This window comes from Camelus ferus, chromosome 8, assembly GCF_009834535.1.
Source record: "Camelus ferus isolate YT-003-E chromosome 8, BCGSAC_Cfer_1.0, whole genome shotgun sequence".
Classification (NCBI taxonomy): Eukaryota; Metazoa; Chordata; class Mammalia; order Artiodactyla; family Camelidae; genus Camelus; species Camelus ferus.
The window spans coordinates 17,692,981-17,720,517 of record NC_045703.1 but is presented as its reverse complement, the minus strand read 5'-3'; the positions used below and the strand labels follow the sequence as shown (position 1 = coordinate 17,720,517).

The following is a 27,537-nucleotide window of genomic DNA, read 5'->3' as shown; positions in this document are numbered from 1 at the left end:
ACCTGAGTTCAAAATAGGTTTTGTTGCTTATTAATTGTGCTGCCATGAATAAATTTCTTAACCTTTTTAAGCTTTAGTTTCTTTCACTTAAATAACTGTTTCCTATCACTAGCACTGTTTTGTCTAGATCAAATGGGATGATGTATACAAAGAACTTAGAATGGTTTCTGACATGTGGTAAAAGCTTAATTAATGTGAGCTGCTATTTTTACTGGAGCAAGATTTTGTGACCCCCCAAAAAACAATTTTTGTAAAGAAAATAGCTTCACAGGTAGTATCCTTTGTTGACCAGTGAATATTTACTGAAGAGAAACAGAATGTTTGGGTAGTTTTTAATCTTATCATTTGTACAAAATAATCCTAGCATTGGAATATCCATTTTTATGTGATAAAGCTATTTTAATAGTAATAAATAAAACATAAAAATACCTAAATTTAAGCTTCTCAAAGCACCTATAGAAAAAGAAAACTTAAAAAAAAAAGCCCAAGAAGTAAAATTGATTTCAAATGTTAATTTGATGTCATCCAATCTAGAAGATATGTTATGAGGCTTTAAAAAAAAAGTATGTTAATTCATCCAAGAGATTGCTCTAAATCCAATATTAGTAAATATTGTATCTTTGAATACAGTAATATTTGGATACATTTAATAATTTTTGTATAAAAATATGAGACCTGTGTTTTATAAGTAAATCTATCTTTAAATGCCTTATATGATTGATACTATTAGATATCACTGATATTTTCTATAGTCATAGAATGTTACTTTATAAAATTATACAATAAAATACATCTTCAATGTCTCCTAGGAAGGTGAAGTTGTTGCTGTCAGTGGTGGAACGTCTGAAGAAGAAGAGAGAGCATGGCACAGTGATGGCAGTTCTAGGTAATTTAATGAATTTAATGAATTTTTATTCTTCCAAATGTAATGTAAAATCTTTAGAAAGCTGAAGATTCTTTTCTACCAGAACTAGATTTCATAGTCTCTTGGGGTTGTAGTTGGTCCTTCCTCAGAGAGTTTTTGTAGTTGTCTAAAATATAGATTGTCTTTCTGACATGTTTCCTCTAGTAGAAAAAAACTTTTGGTAATTGTAACTAGATCTGCAAAATTATGCTTTTAACTTTTTCTTAGTGGATATTTTATCTTCTGAATGGTATTATATTTGTAATACTGAACCACAAGCTAGTTTCATTACTAGTTTTGAGAAATATTTAAGCATTAAATTATGAAAATAATGAGATTTTATAGAATTAACTGACTTTTACAGTGGGATTTGTTGAATGCTTATAATATTTTCTTTCAGCAATGAGAATAAACTTTTTCCTGTTAACCCCACCCCGTTTGATCATGTAAGTGAGGATTCCTTCAGCTCCTTACACTGGTGATTCACATTGTCACAGGGCCTGATGGCCTTGGCTGACCTTGCGAGTAGCAAGAAGGAGCAAAGCCTTTGGGAATGATAATTATGTTTAGCCCCCATACTTATTCCCTGGCAGCACTAGCTCTTAAAATTGCCAAAGAAAGTAAGAAGTTATAAGAATTCTTCACCTCTTGTTATCATGAACTTTCCTGTTTCCATAACAGTGACTCCCACTAATGATATGCAAGTGTTGTTACGACTGGTAGTTTTCTGTATTTGAAACAGGGCAGTAAAGGACAAATTCACTTTCATTTGGCTCAGTGGTGGAAACAAGAGTATAGGCATACATTGGAGATATCATGGATTTGGTTCCAAACCACCACAGTAAACTAAATATTGCAATAAAGCAAGTCATATAATTTTTGTTTTCCCAATGCATATGAAAGTTATGTCGATGCTATACTGTAGTCTCTTAGATGTACAATAGCATTATGTCTTAAAAGATAAACATTAAAAAACAGTATTAATTTAAAAATAATGCTGTTGAGAAAGTGGCACCGATAGACTTGCTCCATGAAGGGTTGTCTCAGACCTTCAATTAAAAAAAAAAACCACAATATCGTGTGAAGCACAATAAAACAAGGTATGCCTGTATCTCAAAGCATGAGACAGCATAGAGGTTCATGTATTAAAAACACAGTGTTGGCTTCAGCTGTTGTGGTAATTATTGTAAAAAAAAAAAGGCCTTCTGGAATTTATAGTCTGTGCTGGCAGCAGCAGATTTTCTGTAAGAGCTGAGTATTCCAGAGAGTAGCATCTGTGAATATTTGGCAGATGCCATTTACAGTGATCATGGCTGGGGTTAGTGTAAATAAATGCTCCTAAGTTAAAGATACTGTATTCTTGGATAGATGTTTGCTCTGCAGATGTATCCAGTATAGTGTCTGAAAATATTTTTTATATAAGTTCTTTAAAATCATTTTAAATTTTAAAATGAAGTCATGAAATCATACTAGAAAACACCTTAGTTATTTGATTTTTAATCTGCAATGATGATTCTTGGGGAGATAACCGGTAAATGCCCATAAAGGACATTTGAGCTAGAGGGATGAGGTAGTAGAATGAAACTCCAGAAAAATACGCCTTCAGTGTTAGCAGCAGTATTTTTAGAGGAGTTGAGGATATACATCAGTAAATCTAAGCAACCTAATTATTGATTTTAACATAGTATAATTTAGTTTCCACTAAGGCAATTACATTTATAAAAGTCCAAAATCAAGTAATTAAATATTCTGTTATACTAAAATTGAGACAGAAGATAGCATAATTGGATTCTTTATTTTGCAACATCAGTTTAGTAAAACCTAGGTCTGTTGAAGGTAAACTGAAAAGAAATGGCAAACATAATTGGTAGTGATCCATAAAATAGTAAGACCTGTATTTTTCTGAATCATCATACAGTGAAGCATAAGATATACCTAGGGTGTATGTAGATGCTCAGTGAAGTTTACAAAGCATGATCTTCTCCCTGGGCAGGAACACTTCTGACTCTGCCAGTTCAATATCTATCTGCTGCTGAAAGCATGAATGCTATACCGGGGGAGTTCCCCCTATAAAGAGCTCTCACCACCCCTCAAAAAAGGAAACCCTGTGCTGCTTTCTCAGTGTTGATACTTCCTGTGCTATCCAGGGCTATCTTTCTACTCTTGCTGGAATTGAGGAAAGTGACCCTCTGCTTCTTATTTTTGCATAACCCACAATATTTTGAACATACTCTGACTCAAAAATCTGTATTTTTCTTAAAATCATAGATGACGCTAAATTCATTGTTTAATTACAGCTGCGACCTTATTTATCTTAAAATTTTTTGGAGATATTTAAGTAAGTTAAGCCTATAGGGTTTTAAGAAATTGTTTAGAAGATGATGAGTTAGAAGTTAGGAAATATTTTTAGTTCATCTAGTGTATACTCTTTTGTCATTACTTTTTATTATGATTTTTCTTTATATTTTCATAAGTCAGAGTTTTTAAGTATATTTTGTCTGTGTATTTTTAAATCCCTCTTTCCTTCTAGTGACTACTCCAGTGATTATTCTGACTGGACAGCAGATGCAGGAATTAATCTGCAGCCACCAAAGAAAATTCCTAAGCATAAAACCAAGAAAGCAGAGAGTAGTTCAGATGAAGAAGAAGAATCTGAAAAACAGAAGCAAAAACAGATTAAAAAGGAAAGAAAAAAAGGAAATGAAGAAAAAGATGGACCAGTATCACCAAAGAAAAAGAAGCCCAAAGAAAGAAAACAAAAGGTTGATATATATAGATATATGAATGTAAAAGTAAATGTTTTCTATGAAAACAAAGCACTCATTTTGGAAGTGTAGTTGATCAACATAAACGTTGTTCAGGTGTATCAGCAAGTAGTAATAGAAAAAAACTTAAAAGTACATGGTTTTAAAATAAAATATTAAGATATGTTTACTCAAGTTTTTTAATGTTTAGCTTGTGAGAACATTTACTTGTAGCATCATATTCTGAGTATCGAGCATTTAATCTTATAACATGGGAAGATTTTTCTTGACAGTTTAGTGGGATGTATTTATTTATGTAGAAAATAATGTTACAAAACATAAAGTTTATTGGTTTTTTCATTGCCTTTAGCTTTTAACCATCCTTATTAACTATTATTGCTGAAAATAAATGGAAAGCATTGGGAAACATGACCTGGAATAAGAATGGCAGATAAGAATCTTAAGTAGGATGCTACTGTAGTAACAGGCCTTCATTAATTTACAGAGCATTTGAGCCATTGTAGATAGTCCTTAGGTGAGTAGTATTGGTTTGATTACTACATCCTTTTTCTGTAGATTATTTGAGACAGATTAGAGAAAGCAAGAGATGAATGTTATAGAAATAAGATCTGTTAGCTCTTACAGAGTTGGCATTCTTTAAAAACAAGAGCTACTTAACTTTTGCTCTGAAGTAAATGAAATACAGGGGATATGTTTTCTATCCCCCAAAAGACTAAGTTGGAAGCATGTTTGTTTAAACAAATGGAAGACTTTTTGTAACCTTTGTCATTTTTAGAATTAAATAGAAGTTGTTATTTATAGAATTAAATACTAGGGAGACTATAGGGTCTTTATCTTCAGAGAGCTTTGAAAAGTTTTAAAAATACATCTGTCTTAAGTTTATTTTACTTGTATCAGTTGAGCTCTTGTTTATTTCAGCTTTATAATTATGAATTACTTTAATTTGGATATCATAGCCTGCCATCCTTTTTGTCACTTCCTTTGCTTTTGTCTGGGGAATATTTACCAAAGAAGAATACCACACATTAGCGCACAATATTTCTCTTCTTCCTCATCAGTGATGATAAATGTAGGCTGACTCATTATTTTACATAGTAGACAAATTAAAGAACACTGATTTCACTTTGTTTCTGGCTAATGAGGTAAAATTTTTTTTTCATCTCTGGGCACTTTTGATGAACTTCTGAAGTTTGCAGTGTTATATTACATAATGTTTTTGTACCAAGAGTACAGTTTACTTCACCTGGTCACTTTTTATTTGATAATTTTCCGTAAACTAATACCTCAGGCTCCTTCATATAGTACCACATTTGTATCCACTGTTACTGTTTGGCGTATTTTAATTTCACTGTTTTGCTTGAAATATTACAACAGGGTCTGCCTGCCACTAAATTCATATGGGACAGATCTTAAATAGCATAAGGTTAAGATATTACAAGCTACTCATTTTAATTTGAGTTTTGTTCACATGGTTTGTTTTTAGCCTATCAGTGAATCCAACAGTAGATAGAATTGTTTTTATTCCTTAGTTTTCTTATCTCAAGTAAACACAGTATTTCCCTTCTCATGCATAGTGTTCTAGAGCCGGAAAGTAACTGAAATATCGTATGTTTATTGCAGCTATGAAAAAATTGAAATATTTTCCATATGATTAGTTCTGTTTGAATTAATTAAATAAAATAAAAAGTAAGGCAGATATAGAAAATGCTTACTGAAAAAAATTCTTCAGAGATATAGTAAAGTTATCTCAGATAGTGTCTGATATATATCTCTTATGCTGTTAGGAGCTCTGGAAGCCAGGCAGTGAATTTTTATCTAATGTTTACAGTTTATAAAGTAGTACAATGGATAAAAAGAAGTATAAGGCATAGTACTTATTCCAGAAAACAATGTGACGAACAAGTTGTTTGAATCCCCTAAAAATAGGAGAAAAAAGTCACATGATATAATATGTTTAATTGGCAAATTACTTTTAAAGATAATAACGCAGAAATCAAATGGGGACATCTTATCTTAGAGTTTCACATACGTCTTCCAGAAGAAATAAGATTTGAGGTGGGCCTGGAAGAATTTCCATGGATAGAAAGGAAAAGTTAATTACCTATATCTCCAAAATTACAAAATCTCAATTCATGAGACTGGAAATTTAGAGAAACATCAGTGCATTTTATTTCCTAAGTGGTTGTAAGTAAGAACTAAGTGACAGAAATCTACTTTAACTAAAAATTCTAGGTTCCTCAATTATTAGGAATAAGATTCATTATTATAATGATTCTTGGCTATGCCACAGTCTTATAGTGTAAGTATGATTATTTCTCTTTAATATTTAACTTACCTGGCTTCATGTAAAGTTGTTAGCTATCCCAATTGATATTCTGGGAAGAAATATTTGCCTAGTGTAATTAATAGTTCATATCAAGGCTGGAATTATTAAACTTTTTTTTTTTTTAGTCAAAGGAAATCTTTTTCAAACACTTTAGCTGAAAACCTCAAATGTATATAAGACTGATGAAATCTGTGGATCTCAGTCTGATGTGCTCATGTAACAACAATAGCTACTCAGTAACTATTTGTAGATAAAATAATATTACTTCATATTGTTCTAAACTCTTAGAGATTGGCTGTAGGAGAACTGACAGAAAATGGTTTGACATTAGAAGAATGGTTACCTTCAACATGGATTACAGATACTATTCCCCGAAGATGTCCATTTGTGCCACAGATGGGTGATGAGGTACTTTTAAACTTTTTTAAAAAATCCTTTGTTCTATTGATGCAACTTTATATAATTTTTGTAGCTTTTGAAACAGAACTCTAGAAAATTACAGCAGTTTTATGGAGTATTTCATGTCTGTAGCTATGAATAAAAAATGTAAAATTAGGAAGAAAGCTTTAATGATAATCTTTTAGGAGGCTACTGTAAATATTGCAGTAGTAAATTAAGTATTGTAAGAAAATAGAAAGTCTGTTGATATTTTAAAACTTAGCATGTACTTTTTAATAAGAGGATTTTATTGCCAGTTTTCTTTTCCTAAATTAAAATATATTTATATGATAAAGGAAAAATAAAATTCAGCATTTTGTTTAGTTTTATTTCATAAAAGTATTTCATTTAACTAACTGATATTCATAATTTATTTCTTAGGTCTTTAAAAAAACTATTATCTTAGAAATATTTCATTTTTAAGAAAATATGATTGGCCACCATTTTGAATTATGTTCTTGTGAATTTGAAATGAAATTTATGTGAGATATTAGACCAAAATTTTCCGCTCAGGGGTTCATATCTCCCTATTTTGTGCATAAATGTTAAGAGGCAGGGTTATCTGGTATCCAAATGATTTGTAGTAATAAATTAGGAATTAAAATAGGGGCTTTCATAACAAATAAATCATTGAGAGATCCTACCTGCCTAAGAAGACTTGAAAAGCACAAAGCACTACCACACTGTTGTAATGTAGAACAGTAATAGCACCTAACAGATCCTGCAGCATCAAGAAGATGCTTAATTAAATTATATTTAATATATTATTTCAAGATGACCAGAAAGTATGTAATTCTTGGTTGAATAATTCCATTTCAAAATGTTTCTGTTGTCTTTTTAATTGTTGGTGCTTAAACAGGTAAGTCCTCATTATTCAGCACCTATACTTCATATGAAATTCCAGGCAACTGGGGCAATAACATTAATGAATAGAATGAATGTGTATAGACTAGTGGATATCCCAGAATGTTGCTAAAAACTTAATAGCAGTTTTTGAGGCTTTAGTAACATTTTTAACAAGCTTAGCAATTTTTCAGTTGTGGGAAGAACGCTTGGTGTCAGACTGCTGTGTTCAGTTAGCCGTTCTGCAGGATGGTAGTCAGAAGTCACTTAAATTTGACCTTCATAAAATGAGGATAAATACATGCCTTGCTCTCTTTATAAGAATAAAATGAATGTGAAAATATATTTTTCATTTTACAGTTTTCTGCATATGTATGAACAGTTGCCTCAAAAGTAGGTGAACAATAAGCTAAACGACTCCTAGTTACATCTTACTTTATTATGCAATGTATACTAACTTATTTTGAACTCAAAAATAAAATAGTGAAACTGAAAAGCCAAAAAAGTGCTTATCTTAAGCTCTTAATGTTATTTAGAACATTTCAGTTATGATTAAGTGACACTAGCACAACTTGAGGAAAAGAGAAGAAAAATATCATAATATTAGAATTTCTTTTAGTTTAAAGGACATTAAATTCTCTGCATGTTTAGCTGATACTTTGCATCTTGGGTTAAAGGAAACACATTCAGGTTTTTAAATTGTGACTTTATTTACTTTTTAGGTTTATTATTTCCGACAAGGACATGAAGCATATGTTGAAATGGCCCGGAAAAATAAAATTTATAGTATCAATCCCAAAAAACAACCATGGCATAAAATGGAACTGCGGGTATGGTGTTTATAACTTAATAGCCCAAAAAGATGCGATTATGGAAAAAATTGCATTAACTGTTACAATTTTCAGTATAAGAAACTATATCATGAAAATACTTTTTTTAAATTAAAACAATTCTGGGGAGTAAAAGGTGCTTAATTTTCAAAGAAACATAAGATTGACTGAATTTGTATGTTCCAGTAATTTATGAGTTTGGTACAAAATGTAATTACAGTGAAAGTTGGACTACATTAATGTCTAAGGCAAACTTCATCTTTGTAAATTCAGAAGTATTTCTAGATTTATCAGCAGTCGTTTAAAATTATTTACAAGTCTTTGGAACTGTTTGGGAAAATTCTTATTTCAGTGAAGTTTTCCTTTTTCTTGTTTTCTCTTCGTTTAATTGAGATGTAACTTGCATATTGTAAAGTGCAAAGATCTTAGGTACACAGCTCAATGGATTTTTACACATACACACAGAGTAATAATCACCTAGATCAAAATTTAAGTGGAGAAATGTCTTTGTTATGTTTAGCAGTTTGAGATTTATTTTGTGAAGGTGGTTTTTTATTTTGTGTCTTTCTCAGGAACAAGAACTGATGAAAATAGTGGGCATAAAGTATGAAGTGGGATTGCCTACACTTTGCTGCCTTAAACTTGCTTTTCTAGATCCTGATACTGGTAAACTGACTGGTGGATCATTTACCATGAAGTAAGGACTGTTGAAAGGCAGTGGTTTCTTAGTATTGTAGATTGTTCTTCAAGAATTAGATAAATTTGAATGTCTTTTAGGTATCTGTAGGTATGTGACCTAATAAGCTTGTTTCTATTTGTAATTAGGTACCATGATATGCCTGATGTTATAGATTTCCTAGTCTTGAGACAACAGTTTGACGATGCAAAATACAGGCGGTGGAATATAGGTGGGTAACTTATTTAGAAGCTGTAGATGTGGTGTTTGTTTAATAAGTGATTTGCTGTTTTTCATAATTTCGATAAAGATAATCAGAGAAATCTTCTTTCCATCTGTGGGAATGTTACTAGCAAAGCAAGGTATTGTGTCAGGAATTTTTTTAGTTTTTTTTTTTTTAAAGAATAAATATACTTTTATTAATAAATCTATGTAGTTGATGCTGAAATTCCAAACATTTTCTCTCTTACATTTTGTAATTGTTATAAGATTGTTTATAGCTATTCCTTTAGCTGTTATATGTGTTAAATTAAATTTTAATCCAAAAATATTAATGACAGAATTTGAACTTGAAACAAAAGAAGTATTCCAGTTCAAAATGTTTAATAATTTGGACTGGGATAAAACAAAACTGACATTTTTCTTTTACTGATTAACTCTTGTTAACATTAAAATTGATATTATAGTCAAGGCTCATAAAAACCTAAAAATTCTTAAAAGTTTCCAGGCATTTAAAGAGGCATTAATTTATGTATGGATGGATGTGCTATTCATTAGAATATTTCTTCTAAAAGTTTCCGACAGGGCCACTCTGTCATCTTGGAGTGGAGTGTGGTATCTATATGGCATATTTGATTTGAAAAAGCACATCAGTTGATGTGGCATTTCATCCCTCTTCCCGTTCCATCGAAAGGCATTGGTGTGGTGATGTGTCATTTCTTGTTTGGTCTTGGTAAACTTAGAAATTTACATGTGTGCTATAAAGAGAAAAATTAGGGACGTGGGAGTTATCAAAATGTACAGCAGATGTACCATTTCTCTGGAAGCTTTTTGAAAGATGTGTTCCATCAAATAAGGAAGTAAAACCAAGAAAGAAAAAGACATGGAATCTCTGTAGGAAACAGGAAATTTAGAACAAGAAAGAACCAAAAAGAATTCCCAAATAACAGTCAACAGAAGTTTCAGGATAGCATCTATCTAGCAAGCCTATAAAGCAACCAGTCCAGAAGACGTTGTCCTCCAAGAGTGAAATCTTCAGGGAGGAAAAAAAAAGAAACTGATTAATTACCTAACATGTTTGACTTTGTGGGAAATTATATTTTGAAAATAATTTTATAGTTTGAGCTATTAAAGAAGTTGGGAAACTTAATCATAAATTCGAAGAAAACCATAAGAAAATGAAGTGATTATACAAAATTATACAGGAAAGGAATTGTTTGCCATTTGGCTCATTAGTTAACAATATTTATATAGTCATGATAAAGGAAACTGAATATGGATTAAATAAAATACACATACCTTTTATATACAATTATGGGGAGAGAGGCCAATACTTAACGTCTAAAACAGGCAAGTAAAATAATGAGGCTATGTACTCATTATTTAGAAAACTAAATAAATTCAAGAAGAAATAGTTAAAAGTTAAAATTTTTTTCTTGGTTTTGGTTATAAGCCTTTGGTACATATGATTTTTAAGATTATTTATACATGTGTTGCTTGATAAGATAAATTTATCTTTTATTTTTAAGGACATTCATCTGTCAATAAATTGGTAGAACAAACATTAGCCATCAAAGTCCAGGAATATTCCAGAAGTGAGCTGATAATCTAAGCAAAGAAACATGGCAAGCATTGGACAAATCAAAGAGATATTTCAAGTGGATGTACATCATAGTGTTTTCATTTGGATCTTATAATTCTCCCCCCCTCCCCAATTTATAGATTACTATTTCTTCTAAAGTTAGTACTAGCTAGTCTTCTATTTCTGAAGTTACATGCATGTACCTAGCAACCACCATCTAAAATTACATCAATAATAGTTACTTCAGCCTGCACTCAGAAATGTTTGTTTACTCTAAATGGTAGACTCTGTTCCTTGTTTAACTTCATTGTCATTATCCTACATATAGTTCATTGTGGTTCAGCTCACATAATCCGGTTCTTCCTCTTTAGCATAATGCCGTCATTATGTAGGATCGTAAGAAATAACTGTGAAACTCATCACTGTGTTTACTGTAAGGTTGTGGTGATGTCAGTAATACTGTTTATTAAATTATATGCATCTGAGGAGCAATTACGGACTCTCAGTCTAGTAGCAGATCGTATTTTCCTCTTAACATAGGCTGTTAGAATGTTTGAATTTGAATCTAAATTTGGATCTCAATGCATACCCACTCAAAGTATATATATAACTCAGCAGCATGCATGTGTGTTCTATTAACTTAGCCTGGCTCCAGCTTTCTTTTTTGTCATTAAATTTCTTCTTTTTATTTTTTTAAATAAATTTTATGCCATACAGTTAGCCCTCCATATCCATGGGTTCTACATCTGTAGATTCAGCTAACCCTGGATCAGAAATATTCTGGGGGGAAAAATTCCAAAAGTTCCAAAAAGCAGAACTTGAATTTGTCTTGTGGTGGCCAACTATTTACATAGCATTTACAGCTGTTTCCATAGCAGTGACATTGTATTAGGTATTACAGATAATCTAGAGATGATTCAGAGTACATAGGAAGAAGGGCATAGGTTTTATATATATGCAAATACACATCATTTTATATATGGAAATTGAGCATCCATAGATTATGGTATCTGCAGGAATCCTGCAGCTAATCCCCTACAGATACTGAGGGACTGTATGTCTTTATAAATTTTTTAGCCCCTTTTGGTAAAAAATGAGAACATAAACACTTTTTCTTTATGGATTTGAAAATGAAACTGATTCAGATGAAATTAATTTGTTTTAAGTCCCATGGGGAACTTATTTGAACTCAAGATTTTTAGACCCTAATCTGCACTTGCCAGGAGGAAATCACTAAGTACTATGAAAGCCAAGAAAGGGGAAAACATGGCGAAAAAAGGAAGGAAGTCATTTACAGTTTTCATATGACATGGAGGGAAGCTGAGAAGATAGCTTGTTAGGGTCTTTGAGGAAAACAGTTTCAGTAATAGGACAGTAGCTGAATGCGATTGGGTAAGGAAAGGGATATAAGGATTGCTGTCTGTTTTACAAAAATTCGTGGTTTTTGTTTCTTTTTGTTTCTGTAGGAAAGGGAAAGTGAGTGTATAGATGAGTAAGTTAAGGGTGATTTTGAGATGAAGGAAGGCAGGTAGGATTTTTTTGTTCTATTTTTAGACTGGAATCTTAATTGCTACAGAAATAAGAAATTCAAGATAGACTGTAGATATTTGTTGAAAAGAAATTGTCTAACTGTATTTTGATTTGAAGAATTTGGGCATCATCCTAATGATGAATTTAAAATGCTAGATTGGTGAAAATGCTTAAGAGTGAATTTCTCCTTACCCTAATAAAATGTAAAAAATGATGCTAAAAAAGTGATGTCATACTTCAGGTATGTTTATTAAGTAACTTTTTCTTCAGTATTGCTGGTTTTATTTATTTACTTGTTTATTTTGGAGTGTACAGGACATTTTTCGTATGTCTTCTGAAATCATGCAGGCAGCTTAAATACCTGAAAGGTGTACTTTGGGAAGAAGGAGCACAAGAGCAGCATTTCATTGCAGAGTAATAAGGTGGCTTTTATTCTTGTCCAGGTGACCGCTTCAGATCAGTCATAGATGATGCCTGGTGGTTTGGAACAATTGAAAGCCAGGAACCTCTTCAGCCTGAGTACCCTGATAGTTTGTTTCAGTGTTATAATGTTTGGTAAGGAAGTATTGTATTTTGGTTCAGCCTAACTTGCTTTGAATGTTTTCCCCATCTATTAATAAAATGATGAAGATACTGCTTTTAAACACTGAAGTAATTATTTTTACAGTGTGATTTCATAAAAATTGCAATACAATATTTAGATTTTTTTGATATAAAGATTTTCCTTCCTTTAAGCTGGGACAATGGAGATACCGAAAAGATGAGTCCTTGGGATATGGAGCTTATACCTAATAATGGTAAGTGTATGTTAGGCTTTTTGTGTCTGTATTACGGAATTCATTTCTTAAATAAAAATCTACTTTGCTAATAACTTGCAGCTACAAAGATTTCTTAATGAAGACGAAGTAGAAAATACTCACTCTGCAAATATTTATTACACACCTATTATTGACCCTAGAGGTAGGGGACAGCGAACAAGATAGACATAATCCTTACCCACTTGGAACTTGTAGTTTAACAGGGAAGATTAAAATTAATTACAGCAAAATATGATACTCTTTTGTAATTACATCCACTCTGGAAAATAAGCACTTGGGAGCAAAGATATTTTTGTAACTCCAGCAGAATACTTAGAGTACATTATAATACTGAGAGTTAAGGTTTTTGAGTGAGGCATCAGTTCATATCCGGAGCTCTGCTGTCTTGTATCTGTGTCAGCTTGGCAAGTTCCTTTAAGTCTCAAAACTGCAGATTCTTAGGATTCAGCCTTTGAAATTATATAAACTAATACTTTCCTTACAGGGTTGCCATGAGGATTAAATTACACATGTAAAGTGCTTATTATAGAGCCTGACACATGTAAGGGCTCAATGAGTAGGTAATTACAATTACCAATAATAATAATAATAACAACAACAACTGTCCTTTTGCAAACAGTCTGACACATTGCCTTAGGATTTGGGAGTTAGCTTTAGGCAGTGAGTATGACATTTTCCTCGAACTGAGAAAAGACCAGTGTGACTGAAGCCTGGAGATTGCATTTTCTTTCTGTTTCATTGCCCATTTTTGTTTTAATTAAAAAAATTCAACACACAGAAGTGTATATGCCTTAAGAGTTTTTTGTTTTAATATACCAGACTAAAAATGGTGGGGGGATATGATGACTTACACAAATTATCTTTTATATTATTATTCTGTATTGTTTGGGTTTTTTTTTTTTTTTAACAATGTGTTACTTTTACTGTCAGATAAGAATAAAGATTTTAAAAAACAAAAGGAAAAAAATCTAACTTGTAACATAGTAGAAATAGTCGTTTATAAATGGAATCGCTCGCTGGTTATTGTATTTTAAAAAGTTAGAGAAAAGATAATTTGGAAAAAGTAAACCCAATCTGGTAAACCTTAGAAATGAGAAAATAGTCATGCTGATATTGTCCAAGGCTAGTTCTTTCTAGAAATTATCACTTTGAAATACCAATAATGTATTTTTCATCTCATTGCTAAATTAGAGCTGTTTAAAACTATAAAATATCTCAATCAACTTGTAAACGTGTTACATGGCTTATCTTCTGGTTTTGCTTCTCTCCTTTGTGAAGATTTGAATTTGAAGTCACATCAGACTGTTGTGACTATGAAAGAAGTGAAGCTAATTGGGGTTGTAATGCCTGAAAGTGATTTCTTGAAATGAATTAGTGACAGTAATACAGTACTTATTTCCTAACTAACTATATCACTGTATGGAGGGGGTGATTTTTGTTGTTTTTGTTCTGTTTGGATATACATACATACACACTCATAGAGTTCAGTTACATTTGGAGAGGAGGAAGAATTTTGTAAACAAATTGCATATTTCCAGATGTTTCTCTCATGAAGTCTAGTTCAAAGAAAAAAATTGCTTGGCAGATTTGTAGATTTTGTCACCAGTACCCTCTAATGATTCTCCTAAGATTCAGGCGTGCAGAAAGCATACCTTCATCATTTAAGAGCATCATGCCTAAGAACTGTCTGTCAGTATGCATAGTTCTCTGTTCCTACACTTTAAAAAACTGAGGCTTTGACTGAAGTATTTCTGAAAAATAACCAGTTTTGTTCAGTTTCACCTGGTGTGTTTTATCAAAGCAAATATGGAGATTATATTATGAAATGACAGAGAACTTTTAAATTTGTATAATTTTATAGAAATACTTTTTTCTTCACCTGTAACTAATAATAGAGCAAGTTGTCAGGTATAATTTTGGAGAAGTAATTATATGCTCATCTAGAGGATTATTTATGAAATTAATGTTTTAAAGAATAAATGTTATTGACCCTTGAACATACTTACCTTTAATGAAAATAAAGTGTATATGTATCAAACCTTTACAAAATTATACTTTAATTTTATGACAGTATTAACTCTACTAACCTAAATAGTAAATTACCACATATTTTCACTAAATCTGCTTTTCTTTCTCTGCATTTCAGCTGTGTTTCCTGAAGAACTAGGTACCAGTGTTCCTTTAACTGATCTTGAATGCAGATCATTGATCTATAAGCCTCTTGATGGAGAATGGGGCTCCAATCTGAGGGATGAAGAATGTGAAAGAATTGTTACAGGAATAAACCAGTTGATGACACTAGGTAAATAATAGTAACACATTAATACAGATAGAAAAGTTGCCAGAAAGCAAAGGAAAGGAAAAAGGCTATGATTTACTGAAGCAGTTTTTTTCCCCATGATATCATCAATCAGTGGTTTTCAGATTTTTTTAAGTGGACTTTTTTTTTTTTAATGAGATCCTACACAGGACTCAAATATCTAAAATATTTACAAATGGGGTTGCTCCAGGTGAATTTCAGAGTGAGGGCTCTCAGAAGTACCAGGGGGTACTGCTGAAAAATCTAGATCCACCAAACCTAATTTAAAAACCCCTGACATATTTCAGCTGTATTCCAGCTGACGTAATGTGAATTGGAAGAGGAGAGCTGAAAGCTGAATTATAATTGTACAGGTAGCTATACCAGTTTTCCTCTTAACTTGATGTGCATATACACAACAGAATAATTGTAAAAGGAAGGGAGAGGATATAGGAGCTGCTTTACTTCATTTAAAAAAAGAAAAAAAAGGACAGTGACCACAAAATTTGATTAACTGTGGGTTTGCAAAGTACCTGTAAACTCACGTGGTGGTTTGTACTAATGTACTCGTTCAGTAAGGAGTCAGCTTCAGAGAGTCTAGGGGAGAAATTAACATGAGTAAGAGCTGAAGGCATTGGAGACACGTATTGAACATTTTCATCTGAAGTCTTTTATAAAATGGCAGCACTTTATAAATTATTGTTTCAAATACCCTCTTAAATAATTTTAGTAATTATATCAAAACAGTAATGTCAAACACATAACATTCAGGAATGGCCAGGTTTTAATAATAGAAATACATGTGGTTGTTCTTTTAATAGGTCAGATATATATATTATCTGTCATCTGTTTTCTTCTAAGGAATCTATGAAAAACAAATATTCCTAGAATTTTGCAGTGTAAATGTAGACATAATACAAAGTGAGACTGTTGGCTAAACTGCGTGTTTACTGTCAAAAGGTAGTGATAGACTAATGGTTATGTGGATTAGAACTTAAGTATTAATTCAAGCAGAATTGTGAAGTATTTTAAGCAATACAACAATAAATTTATAAACCTACTTGTTTGTTTGTTTTAGATATTGCTACAGCATTTGTGGCGCCTGTGGATCTGCAAGCCTATCCCATGTATTGCACTGTAGTGGCATATCCAACGGATTTAAGCACAATTAAACAAAGACTGGAAAACAGGTTTTACAGGTTAGAGCCATTTGCAGTAGCTACTGCCAAAAGAAAGCTAAATGATTCTTTCACCTATTTACTGATTTTCTGTAGCAGTGTCTCTCAAACTTCAATGTGCGTACAAATCACCTTTGGGGATCTTGTTAAAATGCAGTCTGGTTTGGTAGGTTTGGAGTAGGACCTGAGATTCTGCATTTCTAAGTATAGACCACACTTAGAATATAATTCCTAGATACAGTTTTTCCTAGTTACAAATATGAATTGATGGTCACTGTCTTCATTTTATATTTTATGAAGCAATCCAACGTATTTCATTTTCTCCTAGATATCACATTGAAATATTTGTTCATTGATTTTTCATAGAATAACATTTAAAAATGTGTGTTTTCTTATTTGTTCAGCCTATGAATATTTCTGAAAAATGAAATCAGGAAAATTTGGGATACTTTTCAGAGTTATAACTTAGCTTAAAATATAACTAGAGTCTAAAAAAGATGTAATTTCAATTAATTTGCATCTTCTGGTTTTGATAAACACTGAGTTCTAATCTTAGGCAGGCTTTGTAAGTTTATTGCCTAAAATGTCTTACCAGAAAGTCAAATTAAGTCTGTTGTTCTCACATAATGAAGTCAGACTTCTAGTTTTCACATTTTTATGATTTTTGTTTATTTAGCAGGCAAACAACATTTTAACTTAATATTGCATAAAAATTTTATTTTTGTGACCAGTTTTTTATTACTACAGTTCTTTACACTATTATTCTGACTTAGAGAAGTTTTTAAAAATTTAGAATAAATTTTATTGAAGTACAGTTGATTTACAGTGTTAGTTTCTGGTGTATAGCAAAGTGATTCAGTTATATATATGTTCTTTTCCATATTCTTTTTTGTTGTGGTTTATTATAAGATATTGAAAATAGTTCCTTGTGCTCTAGAGTAGGACTTTGTTGTTTATTTTATATCTTAGAAAAGTTTCAAAATCATATTTTGTATTCATATTTTTCTATGTAAAATGTGCCTTTGGTTCTTTTTATTACTTAAATTATAATTATAATTTGGGTACTTTGTATACCTGGCACTGAAAACACCATTTGTTATTCCTTACTGCCTAAAGTAGGGTTTCTCAACAAAAGCATTACTGATGTTTAGGGCTGGAAAATTCTTCAGGGCCTGTCCTGTGCCTTTACCCTTTAAGTGCCAATAGCAGCCCCTCGATCTAAAAACCAAAAATGCCTCCAGACATTGCCAATGTCTGCTGCTGGGCAGAATCACTTGACTGAGAACCCTTGGAATAAAGAAAACTGAAGTATTAGACTAGGTTCTGAAGATTTTTCTGATCTTGTTAGGTATTTCTGCTGGTGCTTCATTAATATTTGTCAAAAGCATTGAGATGAGGAGGAAATCACCTGGGATATGTACCTCCCAGCAATCCTCCCCTCGAATCACACTTCTTTAAATAAATCTTTTTCAACATCACATGGTAAAACTTTGAGAGAGAAAATGGAGAAGAAATTCTTAACTATATCCTTCTTTCTCCCTAGACCCCTAAATTGTTAAACCTTAGGAGTTACACCTAGTACTTCAGAGATGGAAAAAGACATGGGAGGATAATAAGGGAGAGAAAGAATTGTTTCTACATACCAGTTGTTGGACTACATATACTTTCTCATAGAAATACTGCTCAACATGATAATTGCCAAGATGTACTACATTTCAATATATATTACAGCTTAAATAGGCTTTTAGCTTGGTAACCAATTTAGAAAAAAATCTTTTGGAGAACAATTCCTATATAAATTAGAAATTGCCTGTTTTCAACCAAATAATGTAGTTATAGATCCGAGGTATGTTCTTATTTCACAATAATGATGATCTCATGTGCGATTTCACTGTTTCAGGCTTTGTTGCTTCTCTTCTACTCATTGGCTTCTGACTTCTTACAGTTTATAATTTTCCTCTCTAATACTTCTAGTTCAGTCTTTTATTAAAAACCACTATCAGCTTGCCCTACTGGTATTAATCCTAATGCCTTATTTTACACAGTTTCTATAGGGTACCCTGAAAATGCCTGTGATTCTTTTATTAGAATGAGCCTTGTAAATGCTATTTGAAATGCACAGAAGCTTTTTTGTATCCTTCTGTATCCACAATTTTATATAAATTTTTCTAATTCCTTATAATTGTTTTCCTGTTCACACATCAGTAAGGTTTTCTGTGTGTTTTCTTCCTTATTATTTTAAGTGGGACCATATATTGGATGATACTCTAGAAGTTGTCCTTGGATTTTTTTTAGTTACAGAAATAAAATAATAAAACATCAAAATTTTAGTACAGTTGATTCTTGAACAACATGGGTTTGAACTGCACAGGTCCACTTGTGCTCTGATTTTTTTTTCCCAGTAAATGCGTACCTATAGTACTACATGATCCATGGTTGGTTGAATCCCTGGATGCAGAGCTACAGATATGGAGGGCCATATATTGTGCTCAGATTTTAGACTTCGAGGACGATGTGTGCCCCTAACTCCCCCATTGTTCAAGGGTCAACTGTAGTGTCAATTCAGTGTAAAAAAAAATAATAATTTTCACATAGTTGTTTGTAAACTAACATGTTAACCATGTTTTTATATTTTTGTATCTCATAAGCAGGCTATCAATTAGCTTTTCATTTTTATATGTCATTTGATTACCAGTAATAAAATTAGATTGAAATTACGTGTTTCTTTTTTTATATAAAAGTCATATATGTTTATTACTAAAAAAGGTCACTGTACATGAAAGGAATATGTGAAGCAAAAATTAAAAGCACCGCTGTTTCTCTTCTCCTGCTACTCTTTTTATTAAAGTCTCTCTCCTGAAAAGAAGGTCCTGTTGATAGTGTGGTGGGTAATCCAGACGTTTTCTGTGCAAATGCATAATGTTGCTACTCTTTTTTTTTTTTCCCCTTAACACAAATGAGCTACTTTTTGAAAACAGCTTTTTAAGGTATGAGTTTTGTAATTAATCTAAGACTACAGTTGAAAAGTCAGGATGTCTTAGTTTTAAGATATATGCACGTATTTCTAAATATAATAAGGTTAACATGCATTTTGTTTTGTTTAAAGGCGGGTTTCTTCCCTAATGTGGGAAGTTCGATATATAGAGCATAATACACGAACGTTTAATGAGCCTGGAAGCCCTATTGTGAAATCTGCTAAATTTGTGACTGATCTTCTTCTACATTTTATAAAGTGAGTTATTTTTCCATACTTAATTATATTACTGTAATAATGTCAATATTTTAAAATATAAAATGTCAAAACATAGAATACAATCACTTGTTACATACGTCATGTTATACACTGTGCTATAAACTTAGTTCCACTCAAAATAGGAAGCATATAATGCTTGTGTCTAAAGAAGTGACATTTAGTTCATTGGCTGATAATAATTATGAAATCTTAGAGGTCGTGTTCTACAGTTAACATAAGAAATTATGAATCTTTCTCTAAATCCATTGTTGGCTAGTAATAGTAAGCTTTTATTGATCATGTAGTGTTTTACCTAAATTAGCTCTTAAGTCAAATAATAATTGTATAGGTGGGAAAAGTCATTATCTAGAATCTACAGTTAAGGAAATTGAACTTTTTAGAGATTAACTTGTTTAGTTTTCATTATAATTGACTGTCTGCCATTACATTTGAGAACCTTTCACCTTAAGAGTATATTGCCCCTGTCAAGTTTATGAAAAGTATTTAAGTAGGTCAGCAGGAAACTGAATTTAACATTTGAAACTCTTCTTCAAAGTCAAGTTTGCTTCCAGATTCATTAATCCCATACCAAGAGTGATAACTACAATTTTTTAAGGCAGCAGGACTTTTATTTCCTTGTCTTACAGATTTATGTATTCATAGAATGAATTGAGCCTTCTAAATTGAAGCAGAGGAATTAATCATATGTTTTGTATAAAATACAGCTGTCAATTCATATTAGGATTATTTATATTATTTTCTTGTTAAGAGGAGAATAGGATATTTTATAATTTAAATGTAAATATTCAGCTGTTACCAGCTTACTTTGTTACATGAGGGGATTACTGAGGCTCCCCCACCCCCCCAACCCCAGACTCCAGGTTCATTGTCATTACTCAGCATAATCATAGGGTCCCTTTTCTTGGTATTAGGTGGGTTTGTTTTTATTTGTTTTGCTAAGGAATGTAGGTAATTTCAACACACACACACACACACACAAAAGGAAAATTAGTGAGATAAACTTTATGCCCTTTCTCTACCTTATTCTCTAAAGAAGTTTATTGCCTTGCAAGGAGTTTTAGAGATGTTATGGCTATGTTTTTGCTTTTTTTCAGTAAAATTGATAATCAAGATTATAAAAATTAGTTATCCTCAGAAAACTGTTTATACAACTTGGTTATAAAAGTTTATAATAAAGTTGTTAATCTGTAATTTTGTGTTTTATGTATGTTATATACATCTGTTTTTCCAAAGAGATGCAAATCAATGGAATCACATGATATATTGTAAATTAATATTTTAGTGAAATAATTTAGATGAAACAATTTTTTTGTATTTGGAATAGTCTGAGAAATTGTATTTATTTCAAATAGTTATTTTGAAATGCCTTATAAGAACACCTTAAAGTAAAATAATAAAGCATTTATATTGTATATGTCTAAAAGTAAATCCCTAGCACTTTGATATATAATTTGTTAAAAACCATTTTTAGCTGGGAGCACTTTTCAAGATGTTTGATATGTCTTGAAATTTTGATTACTCTACTTTTTAATTGAGTTATTGGGCCAAATTTCAAGCAATAAATATATGCAAAGTGACGTAATAAATATTTAAAGATAGAAATGCTTAATTACCCTCTTAATACAGTTTTGTAGGAGGATAAATCTGTAAGTAACTATGGTATGAGGAAGAAGTAAAAAGAGATTGTGTGAATGTTTAGATGAGGGATAGTGTCACTTCTGGCTATGAGAGTGGGATTTCAGGTACACGTGAGAAGTATGTTAAGATCCTGTGGACAAGGTAGATACTGATTCAGGAGAAGTTAGATGAAAGAAAAGCCATTCCAGGAATAAGGAATGGCATGAAGGAGGGAAAAAAAGAGTTGTTAAGGAAATTGAGTAATTGAAATTGGGTGAAGTAGAGAGGACATGAGCAGAAGTAATACAGTGCTGTAAACTCGAGTTTGGACTATATCATGGAGGGCATTGAATGCTGATCTAAGGAACCATACTTAAAATATGAGCACTGGGAGCAAGGGGCTGTTGAAAATATTTTTACATGAGAATAACATGATGCATTCTCTTCCTTAAAAGTATTAGTCTGACTGCAGTGTCTAATGTTAACTGATAGGAAAGAGGCTAAAAGCAAGGGGCTTTTGAAATGATTTTAACATGAGAATAACATGATGTAAACTATGCCTTAAAAATACTAATATGACTGCAGATTGACTGCTGTATCTGAAGTAGTAAGAGGTGATGGAGGCTTAATTTATGGAATTGAGAAAGAGACAGATGCCAAGAGATTTTGAACATAGAATCACATAACTTGGCCAATGATTGCATTTATAAGGAGCTGGCAAGGGGAGGAATAGTGAAAAACCATGCATTCCTGTGAGAATGGTTAAAAGTTTTTTAAAAAGGGAGGAAGACTGGGGAATGACAATTAGGTTTAGACATGCAGAATTTTAGATGGTGGCAAGAATCTCAGAAGAGTCAGACCAAATTATAGAAATTTGGAGTTCGTTAACACAGGTAAACTGCAGGTATGTAAAATAATCCAGGCGAACGTTACAGTGTCGAGAGAAGATGGCTAAGGACAAAATTTTAGGGAGTGCCTACATTTAAGAATGAAAGGAATAAGGAGTTAGAAGACAGGAGAGATACATTAGCTATCTCATGTAGGCAGGCATTCTGGGCACAGCAGTGACCTGAGCAAAGCCTGGGAGGTGGGAATTGGGTTTGGTGTAATGAAATAGGCCTGAGTGGAGGCTCCACGTAGAGTGGAGAAGCGGGGGCAGATGTGTGCATAGGGTTTTGGATCTTAAAATCTAGTTTTAGTAACAGATTTGAAGAAAAAAATAACTCCAATTCTTGTATCCTAACATTTTCTTGTTATTTAGGGATCAGACTTGTTATAACATAATTCCACTCTACAATTCAATGAAGAAGAAAGTTTTGTCTGACTCTGAGGTATTTAATATTTCATCATGATTACTACATTGGTTTTGACCGATATATAAAAAGAAATTTACACATGGTAGTTTTCAGATAAATGCTGTTATGAAAGTTATTTTTGCCTAATACTGTAGTTAACTCTTTTAAAAAAATGATTCAAATTTTTTTTTAAGTGGTGGGTGGAGGGAAACTTTCAGTGAGTCAATGAAGTGTTCCAGCGTCATGTACATTATGAGTTTTCCAAAGGGTAAAGGAGATAATTGGTATTAAACAGCTACAGGATATAGTGAAACCAACAATACTTTCTGAATCTGGTAAATTCTTGCTTCAAAGGAAGAAGAGAAAGAAGATGCTGATGTGCCAGGAACTTCCACCCGGAAAAGGAAGGTAGTAACTTTTTTGTTTTAATAGAGGTACTTTATATGACTTAAAATGTATTGAGCACTTTTTTACTCTGGTGTTTTTAAAGACAGATTAAGTATTACAAATCAGTTTGCGTCACAGAAGTGCATGGTTTTTAGAACTAGGTAAAAGATATTTATTTATTTGAATTATTGTGTATTACTTAATTATCAAGATAAGAAATAAAAATTTTATTATGTAAGTGTTATTTTATTAATATATTTGAACATTTTTATTTTAGGACCATCAGCCTAGAAGAAGATTACGGAACAGAGCTCAGTCTTACGATATTCAAGCGTGGAAGAAACAATGCCAGGAGTTGTTAAATCTCATATTTCAATGTGAAGATTCCGAGCCTTTCCGCCAGCCAGTAGACCTCCTTGAATACCCAGTAAGTAGTTTTAAAAAGACTCTTTACTTGTCACTTTGCTATTTATGTATCTTATATGTGATAATTTGCTATTTATTTTTATAATTATAGTTTATGTTTCATGTGTGTTCTCATTATATATTTGGTTATATAGAGCATCTAAACTGAACAGCGGTAAAACAGAAGTAACCCCAAACTAAGACTCCAAAGAACTGGGTATGGCCCCAGCTCTGCCTCTTACCAATTGTACGACTTTGAGCAAGTCATTTAGTTTTCATATTTGAATCTATTTTTGTTATATTCTTCACCATGCTTATTCCATGAATTTATTATGGAAATTATTTAGGAAACAAAAATAACAGTACTTACCTAACCCTCCTTACCAAATTATAGAAACGGAATGAGAATATTATTATTATTAAACATTAAGATAGTTTTTAAACTGAAGTGCTATATATATAAATGTAAGGTGGCATTATTTTATATATATATAGGTTATGCCAATTTATGATCTTTATGGAATCACTGTAAAAAGTTTGAGTAAACATGTTTCAAGTATTTATTTTTTGCGTGCAGTCTTGGCAATCTAAAATTACCTTAAAGTGATTTTTTTATTCCATTTTATTAAAGGTTTTACAGTTCTGATAACATTCATGGTTTCAAATGAAAATAAAAATTAAATGTTTTATAAAAGATCATGACCTGGATCTGACATTATCTGTGGGGTTTTTTTTGATGTATGTGCTCTAACTTGCGATGATGAAAATAGAGAAATTTCATCAATAGATATATATCATAAAAGACTTTTTTCTTGTCATTTAGAAATCAAGAAATATATAACCTTAAATGCAAAAGATACATCTTTAATTCCAGCAATGTGATAAACTAGGCTAATTCAAACCTTACCCCCAAAAAAACCCAAAAAACTCTTATAAGAACCAAATTAATTGCTCTGGTTTTCATTTCTCTTTGATTTTGGAACCTGTGGAGTTCCCTTTGTTTCTTGTAAGCCCGAGTATGTATTTTACAAAATAAGTTATAGTTTATCCAGTGCTTGCAGGTGTTTGTATTCCGAACATTTCCCCAGGGTGGGGGGTGTAGATAGAGAGACAGAAATAAGCTTTAATTTCTAGATTCTAGTGGTATAAATATTAACACTATGCAGAGACAGATAGGGCCACGCGAGCCATGGGGAGGAAGGAAATTGAAACTGAGATCCCACCAGGACTGTTGAAAGACTTCAGTTCACCCTCAGTGGAAAGAACAGATAATTCCTTACACATGGAAGGATGTCTCTTTTGTGCTCTGGTGTCAGAGGAGAGAAATTTCCCTTAGCTTGTGGTATGCATGGATTTAGAGTCCAAATATACACTACTCTTGTGATATAGAAATTCACCAGAGGAAAAAAATCAATCCCCACTGAAAATAAACTAATGATAAAAAGAAATCACAAATTATACAAGGGAGTAATCCATCATATATACAACAGAAACAACAGATTGAAATGTTAGCACTCTCTCCCCTAAAATGTGGGATGATAGATTATTCTGAAATACCATACTTCATCAAATTTAAAACACCATTCATTCTGTTATTTTATATACCACCAAGAAAAGAAAAGGATGCTGCTAATTAAACTTTGATGTGTCATTTTGGTTTGAGAGATAAATGGAGGGGTAAGCATAAGGAAAAAACACATTATTTGAGGGATATTTTTTAAAATTTAAGCTAAATAGAACTTCTTAAAATGAAATGTAAAAATCATTGAAATTAAACTGAAAGATTAGGGGCTATGTTGAATAGGATGAGAAGGTCTAAAATATATCTTATAGGAGTTTCAGTGGGAGAGAGTACACAGAATGAGAGAGAAGCAGTATTTGAGGAGTTAATGGCTGAGAAGTTTCTAGGGTTGATAAACATTTGACAAAGCATGACTTCTGAGCAGGATATATAAGAAAACAAAAATCTTTACCTGGAATAACAGTGAAAAGTCAAAAGTACAGGAAGAAAAAAAAATTTTTAAAGCAACCATACTGAAAATATGGAGGAGCCTTGAGACTGGTCTGACTCATTTTACTGATGTGGAGCAGAGGCTCAAATTAAGCAGCTCTCCAAGATATGTAGCTATTTATTGACAAAGCAAGAATAAAAAGCCCCTGTCTCCTATATCTGGTGTACCATAAGTATATCTAATATTCTTAGAGAATAAGCAATATATAAGAGTGCAGGCTTTTTTTAATATTCAAAATGGTGAGAAGGAAATTTAGAACCCTTCTTTCCACCAGCGAAATATGTTAACAGACAAAAAGGAGCTGAAATAAGAAAAAATTTTTAATTTGATCTCTTATCTCTTGTGGTACTCATTGATGGAGGTGTGAAGACTTACGGCTATTCACTGTTTTTTTATTACTGTCACAGGGGAGAAAACTGGATGATCAGCTTTTTCCACTTCAGAATTAAGTATTTAAGTTAACTATCAGCATTACTCTAGCAGTCTGTTTAAGGCAGATCATGCTCTTCATACTTCAGTTTTTGTATTAAAATATTAGCTTACATTTTGTGTTTAAATACTCAAAGCAAGATTTAAAAAATTAAACGTTGATGGGAATTAGCATTCTAAGTATTCTACCCCACCCATTTATTCAACAGAGGTGTATTGAGTGACTGCTGTGTACTGTACTGAATGATGGAAACTCAGATATGAACCAAGAAAAATGAAGTGTTCTATGTAGATGAATTTGACATTTTAACCAAAATTTTGCAAAACATTTAAAATTTTTTTGTATCATTTTTATAACATTTCCCTCAAATCTTCAAAGTTTAATAAAAACCAATGTGTCATAATACTCATTATCCATATAATTACAGACTATCAAAGTGGCTAGTTGCCCTTAACAATGTAGAGAGGTTGGACACTTTTTAGGTGATGTTACCATTGTATAAAGCGGTTTTGTAGGTTTTGTTTTAACTACTCCCCGCGCCCCACCCCACAGCTGTCTTAAGAGTGAGGAGTGCAGTCTTTGGAATATCGTTTTTTTTTTTCCCCTAATGACAGTCTTCCATTAATGATGAATTTAATTTCTATAAATGGCTAAGTCATTTAGACCAGGTTTGGTACATAAGGTAGACTGTAGTACACTGTTTTTACCAAAATCAGGATTTTACTAAAAGGTACTAAGTCAAGTTTTATTGTGTGGCTTTATAAAGTGGTTCTGAAGCCACTTTTATGTGAGCCATTTCAAAACATTTTGGTCAAAGATAGTATAGTTGGACTTCTGCTTCAGCAGAGGAGCAGACACAGACATAATTTCCCCTATTCTTCCCACTAAGTAGAACTAAAAATCATGGATGTTATGTATAAAACAAACATAAGATTCTCAGAGATGGAGAGAAGAAGCCAGACAGGCTAGGGACCTCAGGACTTGAGGAATGACACGGTAGTCAGTTCCCTGGGTAGGTTTTCATATATTTGATTCTAGATGCTAGAAAAATCAGCATTCTAGCAATGCCAGTATGCTGTGACCAGAAAAGCCTGTTCTCTCTAGCCAAAGGACTAGGAAAGGAGGACCATAGCAACACAAAAACTTACAGACAGTAACTGCTCTACCCCAGCCAAAAACCATAGAAAAAATTGTGGCCTTACCCCTTTTCCACCAGCAAAGGCCAGTGGAGAGCCATTTCCATGCTTCCCAAATACCAGCCTGGACTTCTGCTCCCACCTGGCAGTAATGAGGTACTCCTGCCCTCCTTCACTGGGTAGTATCAGTGGAGGCCTAGAGGGGAATCAGGACTTTTACCACCAGTCAGTGATAAGGCCACCCCCATAGTGTCAGTGGAGGCCATGCAGTAACAAAGCCACTTCCCCTCCAGTGGAAGCTTAGTAAGGACCTTGAACTCCTTTCTCTACCCAGGAGTTTCAGGGAGCTCTTCCTCAATCTTCAGATGGCCAGGTAAAACCTAGACTTCTGCCTCCACCTGCCAGTAACGAACGAGACAGTACCCCCTCTTTGCCCACAGAGTGTTGTCAGAATAGGCCCACTGAAACACAAGATCTAAAAAATATCCAGTCTTATTCCCAAAATATCCAGGTTTCAAGACAAAAATCACTTGTCATACCAAGAAAGTCTCAACAAAGAATTAGAAAAACCAAATGGACATAGTAGAATTAAAA

At 32.5% G+C, this 27,537-nt stretch overlaps 1 protein-coding gene across 3 annotated transcripts in view; it reads left to right on the top strand.

Moving 5' to 3' along the window:
* Positions 1-27,537, top strand: part of PHIP (pleckstrin homology domain interacting protein) — a 125,846-nt gene that overhangs the window by 83,448 nt on the left and 14,861 nt on the right. For all 3 annotated transcript variants that reach the window (XM_032484501.1, XM_032484500.1, XM_032484499.1), the window contains exons 22-35: positions 810-886; positions 3,435-3,666; positions 6,284-6,403; positions 7,999-8,106; positions 8,679-8,803; positions 8,932-9,014; positions 12,557-12,668; positions 12,849-12,910; positions 15,078-15,233; positions 16,309-16,429; positions 19,515-19,640; positions 22,540-22,609; positions 22,928-22,981; positions 23,238-23,387. In XM_032484501.1, the coding sequence (XP_032340392.1) occupies positions 810-886; positions 3,435-3,666; positions 6,284-6,403; positions 7,999-8,106; positions 8,679-8,803; positions 8,932-9,014; positions 12,557-12,668; positions 12,849-12,910; positions 15,078-15,233; positions 16,309-16,429; positions 19,515-19,640; positions 22,540-22,609; positions 22,928-22,981; positions 23,238-23,387 (1,596 nt within the window). The remainder of the gene's footprint in view (positions 1-809; positions 887-3,434; positions 3,667-6,283; positions 6,404-7,998; positions 8,107-8,678; positions 8,804-8,931; positions 9,015-12,556; positions 12,669-12,848; positions 12,911-15,077; positions 15,234-16,308; positions 16,430-19,514; positions 19,641-22,539; positions 22,610-22,927; positions 22,982-23,237; positions 23,388-27,537) is intronic.